The sequence below is a fragment of the Harmonia axyridis genome, chromosome 1, assembly GCF_914767665.1.
Source record: "Harmonia axyridis chromosome 1, icHarAxyr1.1, whole genome shotgun sequence".
NCBI classification, from domain to species: domain Eukaryota; kingdom Metazoa; phylum Arthropoda; class Insecta; order Coleoptera; family Coccinellidae; genus Harmonia; species Harmonia axyridis.
The window spans coordinates 65,939,871-65,951,719 of NC_059501.1; the positions used below are offsets into that span (position 1 = coordinate 65,939,871).

The window sequence follows — 11,849 nt, forward strand, 5'->3', positions numbered from 1 at the left end:
ACACAGGAAAATTTGGGTAAATTTCAATAAAAAGATCTTTTTCACCCAAAAGACTGTGAATCAAGGTATCTAATGTGAAAATTTCTGAAAAGTAAATCAATATCTACTTTGATCTTGAATATTCTTCATTGAATATCTATTTTGAATATCCAACTTCACAATCAGTTTTTCTCGCCTTGATGTTCATTTCATAACGAATATAACTGATTTCGTTTGGATCTGTTCTTTGAATTGATTTTCACTTATTAAAAAAATGGATAAAGAAAAATTCAAGGAATATTACTGTTTTATATTTTATTCATGACAAAATGAGAATGGATAATGACTGATAAATGGAAAAGTGAATGAAATAATAAATAAATAAATAAATAAATACGTACTACCTTCTATATGAACAAAATAATGAATAAATTAAACAGTCGGTTCAATATCTATAATCAATAAGTAAATAAACAAACATATCTGAGAGTTTTATTCACTCGTCAAGAAATTCAAAATCGTCTAGAGAAATAACATATAGCTTTGAGATATTTGACTATTACCTTAAGTCTGAATCAAAAACTATGGAATTCTAACACCTTTGGAATTAAGATTAGATTTTTGTGTGAATTTCATCGCCTTTTTTTCAATTTGATGCAAATCACAAAGTATTTTAGAACCTTATCTCATTATAATATAATTATTTTTGTCGAATGAATTCTTGAAAAAAGTTCGTAACATATTAATTCTTAATATTTTTAAATAAATTGGTTTTGTTCAATTATTCTGAACATATTGTTTGAGTGGGAATGTTAACACTTTACTAGAAATCTTTTGTTAGGTTCGTTAGTTATGTGATAACTATGAAACTATGGTATATACAGGGTGGTCCAACGAAAACATAACACCCCATTTTTTCAACTCTAAAATGAAAATGTGGGAAATCGCTCAGACCAGTCAATTTCTGATTCGAGGGGGAACAACTTTTCCGCTTTTTTCATCACCGTAACTTCTAACTTCAACCCCCTTACAGGGGTGAGCGCGACCCCTTGATTTTGAACAAGGATGAGGTGTGTTGCGATAACTTATTTCGAAGATCTCATCCAGTACTAAATGACCCTAAAATTTCAGTTTAAAATATCCATCGATAATGACATAACAGCGAAAATAGTGAAATAGGCAATGTGGAATTTATCTCGAAAATATTATTCGTATCCGACACATTTCAAAGGTATTTAGTAGTTTATATTCTTTCACTATTTTACCCGTCATTTCGTTATCAATGGAAATTTTGAATCGAAATTTAAGGTTCAAATAGTATAGGTACTCGATAAAACGATAAGATCTTCAAATGAGGTATCGCAAAATCTCTCATCCCCATTCAAAATCAAAGAGTTGAATTCACCCACGTTAAGGGGTTGCGAAGAAAGAAAAATTTTTCCCTCCTCGAAGAAATTGGCGGATTTCTAAATTTTCATTTTAAAGCCGGAATATCGAAGTGTTAAGTTCTCGTTGGACCAGACTGTATTTAAAGGATTGATGTTATTAAAATAACAAGTCTATTTTATTCAATTGTCTTGTTTTTCAAAAGGTAGTAAACTCATAAAAATTTAAACCATCAAGAACCGCCTTTTTTGATGAAACCTAAGAAACACAACAAAAAAAATCCATGAAATATAAGATGATGATTTAGATTTCAACCTACGAATAAGGTGCTGCTTCGAATAATTTCTAGAAATTTTCCTGAGAATGTTTGTTCTGATTTAGATTGCAAAACTGTTCGACCTTTTAAAGAGTAGTTCGTTGATAAGGATCCCCCCTAGCAAAAACAACAACAAAAAATTGTGAAATTGTATTCAAGTTTGAAATTTGATATTATTTTTATATTGCCTATTTTTCGTAGGCAATTTTTGGTGAAATGATTAACTTTGATGATATGAATCTTTTTCAAAAAAAAAACTCACATTTACAAATGCCCTGTGTAAGTAAACTTTCAATACCTCTACATACTGAATTGTCGTGTTCAAAATTATTGTCTTCAGATTAGATGATCTATTTTGATATTTGTGACCTCACTAACGAAGTTGTTTCAACATATTCTTCAAAAAACTTCTTGCTGATTTAAAAATGAAAAAAAAGGATTAATGTTAATTCAGTCAATAGCCTTAATTTCAGAAATGAAGCTTTGAGTATTTATGTAAGGTATAGGAACTTTAGTTGTGAAATCATTCGACAAATGCAATCCTGGAATATCGAGTGTTATTCTGGCATACCTACTTATCAACAAATTTAAGTAGACTGATTGAATCATTACTTAGTCAACGAATGAATAAAGTCTCCTGGTTCTTGTATCGCGAAAAAAATGTCCTATAATTGAACAATTCAAGCATTAGTCGCATATTTGGTGTAATATCCATAATTTGGTATAACCTGCTGGCTTTGACTACCATATATAGCCTTGGTGGTAGGCTGAACATCTGCGTTATCCGATCTATCCCATCCATGGTGGTGGTAAGCTGATGGTATCGACTGAACAAAAGGTACTACTGCAGGTCTTCTAGCTTCCTGAAGACGGGCCAGCACGCTGCTCATTCCAACAACCAGAAGGAGGAAACCGATGAATCCATTGTTGACAGCAACTAAGGTTACGATGAGAAGAAGAGTGAATGCTATTCCTAGTTTGAAGAAAATTGCTGGAAGGATTATCATGAACCTCTTAACTGCATGATGAACGAAAGTTCGGCCTGAAATTAATAAAAAAATGTTAATTTTGTCATGAGTGTTGCAAATTTTAGGCACATATTTTAGATTACTACAATAATTTTACGGATAGGGCTTTGTGGTTTACAGGGTGTTGGCCTTGAGGTTGTGCCACAGGCTATTAACCAGGTATTAACTTATTCTCAACAAAAAATGTTCTAAAATTTCATTCTCCATTCAAAATTCGAATTCAAATTCGAGATATGCTATTTCCGATAATATACCTTTGTTATCGTTCGAAGAAAAAAATTTAACTCCCTGAAATTTCTCGAAAACTATGTAAGCTATATTTGCTTCAATTTTGTAAAAAAAAATCGTATGCCATACATATACTCCATTGATCCTCATAGCCCGAGAACACGATACTTGATTTTTTTTTTAAATCAAGAAGACATAATTAAAAAAAATTATATATGGTAAACGCACCAATCTCTTACAATTATTTCAAATAAAATACTCCTAACGTGAAACCCTAGACCTTATTGTTCCGGATATCTAAATACTTCAAATGTTTATTGGAATTTCGAAACGAATCACACCGGGTTCGAATCACGATACTAAGTTTTTGTTACATTTTTTTTGTATATTTTTTCATAAATTTTCGAAATAGTTAGGTTGAAAGAGAAAATAAAATATTATAGTGTTTCTGTGTGTGGGGCTTTAAAATCAAAGATGTGCCAATGAAACCAAAGACGAAAGATAACACAGGCCAACAAATTAAAAAAAAAATTTGGTGCCAGAAATCTAACATCTGATTTTAGATGTTTTTAATGTGCTGATTCCAAAAATGCCACCAGATTTTTTCTATCAGCTCTAGTTTTTGAGATACACGTTACAGGTTAAATGATATATTAGAAAAAATGGGTTTGCCTGAATACACTCCAGATGATTGGCGCCTTTTTATTGACAGTTCAAAACGTAGTTTAAAATGTGTTCTTTTACATAACGGTAACAAATATGGCTCAATTCCTATTGGTCATTCTACTACCATGAAGGAAGAATATGAAACAATAGCATTAGTTTTGAGAAAAATTAAATACGGAGAACATCAGTGGTCATTTTGTGTTGATTTCAAAATGGTTAACTTCCTCCTTGGACAGCAGAGTGGTTATACAAAAAAATCCTTGTTTTTTGTGCCTTAGGGACAGCAGAGCTAAAAATGAGCAAAACAACAAAAATTGGCCTTCAAGAGATGTCATGATTCAAGGAATACTAAACGTGATCAACGAACCTTTGGTTTCAAGAGAAAAAATCTTACTTCTGCCCTTGCATATCAAGCTAGGCCTAATGAAGCAATTTGTGAAGGCCTTAAATTGAGATGGAAATTGTATTGGGTATTTGTCACGTAAATTTCCTGGCATTAGCACGGAAAAACTAAAAGCTGGTATATTTGATGGTCCTCAAATAAGGCAACTTGTTAAAGATCCACAATTCACCACATCAATGAACGAGACTGAATCTAACGCTTGGAGTTCATTTGTTCAAGTAGTACAAAATTTTCTTGGCAATCATAAAGCAGAGAATTACGTAGAATTAGTGGAAACTATGCTTTCAAATTTTAATATTCTCGGCTGTAACATGAGTATAAAAGTTCACTACCTCCACAGCCACCTAGATCGTTTTCCAGAAAACTTAGGTGATTGTAGTGAAGAACAGGGGGAAAGATTCCACCAGGATATTAAAACTATGGAAGATCGTTATCAAGGACGATGGGATAGCCACATGATGGCGGACTACTGCTGGAGCCTTCAGCGAGACTGCCCTAGTAAACTCCATTCTAGAAAATCGTATAAAAGAAAATTTTTATGTGATTAGTGACTAATGTAATTGTGTAAATTAAGTTTTTGCAATAAATACTTAAATCCATGTGTCTTTGTTTTTTTTAACTGTCAATGGTAATATTATATATTATAACAGTTATAACGTAAATTATATACACAATTTTTTTAAAAATCTCAAAAACTAGATCTGATAGACAAAATCTGAGAAATTTTTTTTCATTCTGCATCCAAATATTACTCAGGAACAGTTAAAAAATCGCAGGCACCAAAATGTGTGTTGGCCTGTGTAATCAATACTCTTTTAAATCCATAAATATTTATCTAACCATTTCTAACCACCTCGCAAGAGTTTAAACATTTATTTCGTTTATAGCACATTTCTGCATTTACATTATCAGTCATTATTATCAATACTCCACTCTTGAATTTATGTTGAAGCATTCGTTGAAGAATAAAGAAACATTTGTCCTCAATCGTTAATATTATTTACCTACCTACTAGATATTTGTCATTCACCCTACTTATTTTATCATACTTCTATTGTGAAGTTCAATTTTACTCCCATTTTATCTTCCATCAATAAAATATCTTCGTTCTAATTCGAATCCCTATAGTTTTCAAGATTATTTCAACAAATTGATATACAGGGTGGCCACTTTTTCAATGGGATTGTATTGGAGAAAAAGTTGCATGCATAGAAGCATTAGCAAGCAGTTCAAACAAATCGAGATTATCAGGGCCGGTTATTGAGATATCATAAAAAAGTAAATTCTGTCATTTTGATTTTTCTTTTTTTCCCACTTTATTTCAAATATTATCAAAAAATGTTACAGGAATTTTTTATTCGACAGTAAATTGTTCTCAATTTGACGTAATCAGATTTCGTATCCAACGTTTCGTGCTCTCTGGGCCACCCTCAACCTCATTTTTTTCTATACGGACCTGTATATTTTATGACACTTTTCGAAATAACTTTTAACGCTGAATTCAACGATATGTCATACAATGTCATTCAAAGTTGATTTTCAGGTGATTTTGACCCTTATCCAATTTTCTTTGGGTCGGATCTGTAGTGAATGCAATTCATCAAAAACTGCTGTTAATAAAATAGTCAAGAGACGCGAATACAATGATTTTAAATTTGAATACCAAGCCTTGCAAAATTTATATCGTAATGATATCAAAATAAAGTTCGATTCTGGAACAAATGACAAATCCAACAATAGTGATTTCTCGCGACAAGATTGAGAATGTATTGGAAGGTATTCAAGAAGACGAAATAAGCAAATGTATAAGAAGTATGGGTTCCAGAACCGTTAAGTGCATTTTACAAAATGGTGGACATTTCGAACACTTACTTCATTCATTTTCATTTACTTTCGAATAATCATTCGATTTTTCTTTCATTAAATGATAATTCGTTTAATTATTATGAATTGAAATATGTAAATAATTATAACTTGTTTCTTGATTTGATTCTGATATTATGTTCCATTTAGTTCAATATGAGTATGTTGATTTTCTCATCGAAATGTATTGCTTGTTTTTAATTAAACTAAAGGTACCGAAATGTAATACAGATCCGACCCAAAGAAATTTGGATAAGGGTCAAAATCACCTGAAAATCAACTTTGAATGACATTGTATGATATATCGTTGAATTCAGAGTTAAAAGTTATTTCGAAAAGTGTCATAAAATATACAGGTCCGTATTGAAAAAAATGAGGTTGAGGGTGGCCCAGAGAGCACGAAACGTTGGATACGAAATCTGATTACGTCAAATTGAGAACAATTTACTGTCGAATAAAAAATTCCTGTAACATTTTTTGATAATATTTGAAATAAAGTGGGAAAAAAAGAAAAATCAAAATGACAGATTTTACTTTTTTTATGATATCTCAATAACCGGCCCTGATAATCTCGATTTGTTCGAACTGCTTGATAATGCTTCTATGCATGCAACTTTTTCTCCATTTGACCGACCTTCCAACTCTTATGGTTTAAAAGTTACCAATACAATCCCATTGAAAAAGTGGCCACCCTGTATAAAACCCATATGCACATATTTCAATTTTCAACAAACTTATGAATTTATTGAAATAAATCATCTCCTTTGTTAAATTAATATCAGGACAAATTTGAATAGATGATAGTTTATAATAATTGTTTGATGTTCTCCTTTCTCTTCTTGATTATAATTATACATACTGCATTCGTTCCTTAGAACTCAAGCTGTTCTAACAATATTAATTTATTTCCTGAATACATCCGTTACACTGGGGCATGATAACATTATTGTTATTCTTGACCGCAAAATTATTAACTGACCTACAACAAAATTGATGTCATATAACCCACAAATTAAAGTGAGGCATGCGTAAAATATCTCCAATATTAATCAAACCTTGGTTAATTGATTTCAATAATCATTGAATATGATTGAAAAAGCCTCCTGAAGTTGAGGTTTCAGAATGAAAAAATGGAATTTAAACACAAATTCGAGAGAAGCACAGACTTGGATCAGGAGTTTTCAGATTCGTCCAAATTCAAGATTTTCAAATGAGAACCTTTATTTTTTATTAATTCAGTTGATTAAACGTATGAAAAAAGGGGGTTACTGAAACAAACCCTATACCTAAAATAAATACTTCAAGAGTTATCGAGAAAGAACTTTAAATGAGGAAAAAATACTTATAATACGACGTAGGTATTCGCAGAATCGAAAATGAAGAAGGTTTTTCCGAAAAAAACTTTTTCTCCAGAAATATTCAAAAAATGTCCTTGTTGCCACCATTTTTCTCATAAGAATCCTATTTACTCATGAACCGTTGAGTTCATACACATGGTATGCATATTGCTGAAATTGAAATCTATTTAATGATGCAATAATATACTGGGTGTGCCTTTTGAAATAAGGAAGTAGCAGTCTGTTTCCGGTATAATCGGAAGTTGTAGAGATCGTAAAATATTTTATGGAGAAAGATTATTGTCTCAAACCCCAACATGTAAAATTTCAGCACAAATTTATGATTATTTTTCCATGAACGTCAAATAGGCGGTGAATCACTCTGTATATGAAATTTGAAATAAGTTTTTCCAATATTCTGCCTGAAATTTCTTTTTATGCTCAATTCGCTTGAATCTGTCATAACTGAAATTTAATGTTTTTTTTCGGTATTCCAGATGCAAAAATGTTATCTCCTTTGAATTCATAGTTTTGAAATTATATAACAAGAAAACAAAATTTCGATTTGCCATAATTACGGGCCCTCAGTCGAATTTTTTCCATTAACAAACTCCAACGAGTAATTTGTGATCTGAATTCAACCTGAAATTTTCAAGTTTCTAGGAAATCTGTTCGGGCAATGACCGCTAAAAAATGAAAAAGCACTTGACAAGGAGTCAAAATTACATACATACATACATATAAATATTAGAAAGGAAACTGGTAAAAATCAGTAGATATTAAGCTTGGATTTATCTAGTTCCGAGTCGCTGATGATCATCTATTAAAAAAAATATTTATATGATATTAGAATAATTGAAATATTTAGCAGATAGTAACGGACACTCAATTCGAATGCCTTATTAGTGATAAGTTCGTGAATTATCTTATATATCAGTTTTCTATCAAGAACTGAATGTGAAACAAACATAAGATAAATCTTAATTAACAATTAAAATTGATCAATAAGAATCAAATTAGTTTCTATTTTAGCGTGCTTGTTCCAGAAGGTGTATCATTCAGCCCAGATGTCAGTCATTTTCGAATTTTGAGCTGTTGGTTCAACACACTTAGGTTTATAGAATTCTAAGAAAAAGTCATCCAAATAATATCTCGGTTGAGTCCGTTAATAGGTGAAATTTATCAGATAGTTCAGGTCCTATATCAAATTTCGTTTTCCAATAAAAAAAAAAAAATCGAAATGAGTTTAAGAAATTAGTTACAAAATATTTAGGCCACTATTCATGCAAAATATTCGTAAAAGTCGTTTTATTGGGAAAATGAAAAATTATTTTATACAATTTCAATATTTATTGTGTGGAAAATTCTACAATAAAGTAAGTTATTCCAAGATTCAGCTATGTAGCTTTCACACATAAAAATAAATAAATATAGTCTAATTTTTCTAATCATCTAATCTGATAAATATTTGGTCCACAGAATATCTTTCGGAGAATACACTGATTTGTTTCGAACTCTTCCAGTTATTTGCAGGGAGAATTGAAGAAGTGCCAAGATAAAGAAATTATAACCAGTAAAATACATGTTTTTTCAAAAATTCGACTTTATTCGTCACCTTCAAGAGTGTACTTACATTTGTTTTCAATTTTTTTGGATCTGGTTTTGATTTATTTTAATTAAACCAAACTTTTTACTTCAGAAAATTATGTTTAGATTTTTCTGATAGTTTTTCAAAGTCCTCAACTCCAACTAATAAATTTATGTCATCAAGATAATTTACTAAATAGCTTTCATTCCTAAGTACCATTTTCCCCAAATCATTGATGTATACGTATACGAGTATGTTATGAATAGTGGTGTATAGGATATCCAAAGTCACTTGAAGTAGTCCATAAAAACGGTTGTCCAGATGTCCCTTTGAAGTGGATACCGCGATGTGCTAAATACCGTGGTTTATTTGAAAGTATTGTTAGGCAATAAATTTACTGGCCACAAAGGAATTTCTGGAAACTTGGACAACCCTTGTATAATCGAAATATTCCGGCTTCCTCCAATTGACTTTGAATATACCATACCAATAACGCTGCCTTCATCAATTCTTAAAGAACTTGTTAAAATATTGGATTAAACAGGATTATTATCCTTTTTGATGGGGATGGGTACTCTTCAATTCCTGTTTAAGATGAAGAACCTTAGTCATTTGTATTTCCTCTAATAGCCTACCAGTCCACTTTCTTGATGAGTGTTTAACTCTCTGTTGTTTAACTTTTGACTGTAATTTTATCATCTTAATTACTGCATTCTTTTGCCATAATTCGATGGAGATTCTATATAACGGCTTACATTGAAAGATTAAAAATTTATTCCTTCATTCATATATCCTTTATTTTATATAATGTTTTGTTTCCTCAAGAAATTTTTTTGGAAGTCATTAATGAACTTTTTTGAAAATACATATCATATTTCAATGTTTTCATGGCATGTCACTTTTGAAAAGCCATATACTACTTAGTACTTAACTCAATTCTAAAATAACGTTGCGAAGGTTTATGCCAAATTTTGTGAAGAAATTGCATAAATACTAATTTTAACCAGCGCCAACTCGCAAAAGCTAGCTACTCTTCAATTCAGTGCTTTTTCATATTTGAATCAAAACATTGATGATGGCGTAATAAAACTAATAATTTGAATAACCATCAAAGCTTTAAATCTTCCTTCAAATTGAAAAACTTCCTACCTTGTTCTATCAACTCTCTTCCAGCAACTTCCATGGTTTTATCAGCATCTTTGATATCCTCAACTGGTGATTCCCTCGGTGCTGCACAGATACAAGAAAAGCACACCACAAAGAATACAGCCAAAATACCAAACTTCATTTTCACAGGTTTCATTCGCTATCCGCACTAATACCAAATGGACTCTTCATTGAAACTTCACTCATATGTATAACTACCGATACAAATTTATCAAAATTTCAATCACGTAGGCAGAAGACAGTTGAATTGTTTTCGTTGACCTAATAGCTGTATTGCTTGTTATGTTTCATGAGGAAAATTCGAGGTACATAAATGGACATGTTGCTCTAAATTTCTTCTATCTTTTAATTCGAAAATGCTCCAAATTTCTCGGATAATGTTGGTGTAGTCAACGAGGTAAAAGAGGAAAAGTCTAGATAACAAATTAAAAATTACTAACATAAAGTCTGCATCTTTTGCACGCTTGTTTAAATTCGTATTCACGTAAGTTTTTCACGAATTTTTTTTTGGTCTCCAATGGCCCAACAGGCGCGTGAATGATGAGCGCCAAAAAGATCCTAACGCCAAGTATCGAAATTTAAATTTTTTTCAAAAATTCATGAAATCTTTGTTTTGACCACCGCATATATTTGAAATTCGAAAGATAATTTTCTATCCAATAAAACCCCGAGATCTCTAACAATATCTACGCTTTCCAACTCAAGCCCTTCAAGAAAAAAAGACAATCTGATAACGTTTAGGTTTCTTGTAAAAGTTATATGCTGACATTTTTTTACATCTCTCTTTGTTCTCTTCACATCCTAGTTTTTCCACATTCAACATGTCCTTCCTATTCAAAAAAATTTCACGAATTTTCAAAATCAGTTCACTATTCACGAAATATCCTGATTAGTGAAACGATTTGAAAATTTATTCGGTGATACATATCACTTAATAATTTGAAAGAATTTGAAAAATTCAGATAGCTTATTGCTTGCTTGGAGCATATTGATAGTTTCTGAAGAAAATGAGGTTATTGGCCATGTTCGAATAAAGAGAATTCGGAAGTGTGTTGATGTGAGTCACCTATGGAATTCTATCATTAAAAATATTTCTTCCAGTCACGTTTTATCTAATAATTTCTAGCCGGTAGTGTTGGTGGTCGACATTAATTTGAATATTTAAGATATATTTCTCTTCAGATATATAGAATAAATTCCTTCAATATATTAATATCATACAAGATGTCCCAAAGAAAATTTCACCGCCTCAGAAATCAGAAACGAAGAATTTTCGAACATTAAAAAAAAAACAGGCCATCTTCTATTTTCATCATTTTCATCAGTTTGTTAAAAAAAAAACCACCCCCATATGAAGTGCCATCAACCTCAAAATTTTTCGAATAGGAAAGAAATGTCGAGTGTTTGTTAATTAAGAAGTTATTTATGTTCTGTTGATAACCCAGTTAAAATTTTCAAAATCGTTTTACTATTCAGGATATCTCATGAATAGTGAACCAATTTTGAAAATTCTTGAAAATATTTTGAATTGGAAGGAGATATTGAATGTGGTTTAGTTTAACTAAGATGTTTAGAGAACAAAAAAGCTTTTTAACTGAAACATCTGCCATCTTTTTCTTATCAAAAAAAAAATTGAGGATTGTTGCTACTCTGCTCAGGTGGTTCTTTCAGAACAATGTCGTCATAACAATTCTTTTTCCCTTACTTAAATTATTTGTGGATTGAGTTAGGTGTTTCGACTGTCTGTTCAACATCATCTTTTGACCTCAAATGTAATATTACATTATTATGTAATATTGAATTTCCAATTTGCCTATTCGAAATTTAGAGGCTGGGGTTGTACGCTAAGGGCTGAAACGATATGGATCTGAAAAGTTGTCCCTCTCAA

At 31.2% G+C, this 11,849-nt stretch overlaps 1 protein-coding gene across 1 annotated transcript; it reads right to left on the bottom strand.

Annotated features, from left to right (window-relative positions):
* Positions 1–385: 385 nt before the first annotated feature.
* Positions 386–10,136, bottom strand: LOC123670931. The gene is made up of 2 exons (XM_045604525.1): positions 9,944–10,136; positions 386–2,723 (listed from the first exon to the last, which is right to left on the bottom strand). Exons 1-2 carry the CDS (start codon positions 10,095–10,097, stop codon positions 2,362–2,364), a joined length of 516 nt encoding a protein of 171 aa, XP_045460481.1. The 5' UTR covers positions 10,098–10,136; the 3' UTR covers positions 386–2,361.
* Between the last annotated feature and the right edge of the window lie 1,713 nt (positions 10,137–11,849).

Coding starts and splice junctions, on each gene's coding strand:
- LOC123670931 (XM_045604525.1), bottom strand. CDS start 10,097: ATGAAACCTGTGAAAATGAAGTTTGGTATTTTGGCTGTATTCTTTGTG. Junction 2,724..9,943: donor AAGAGAGTTGATAGAACAAG/GTAGGAAGTTTT, acceptor TATTAATTTCAG/GCCGAACTTTCGTTCATCAT.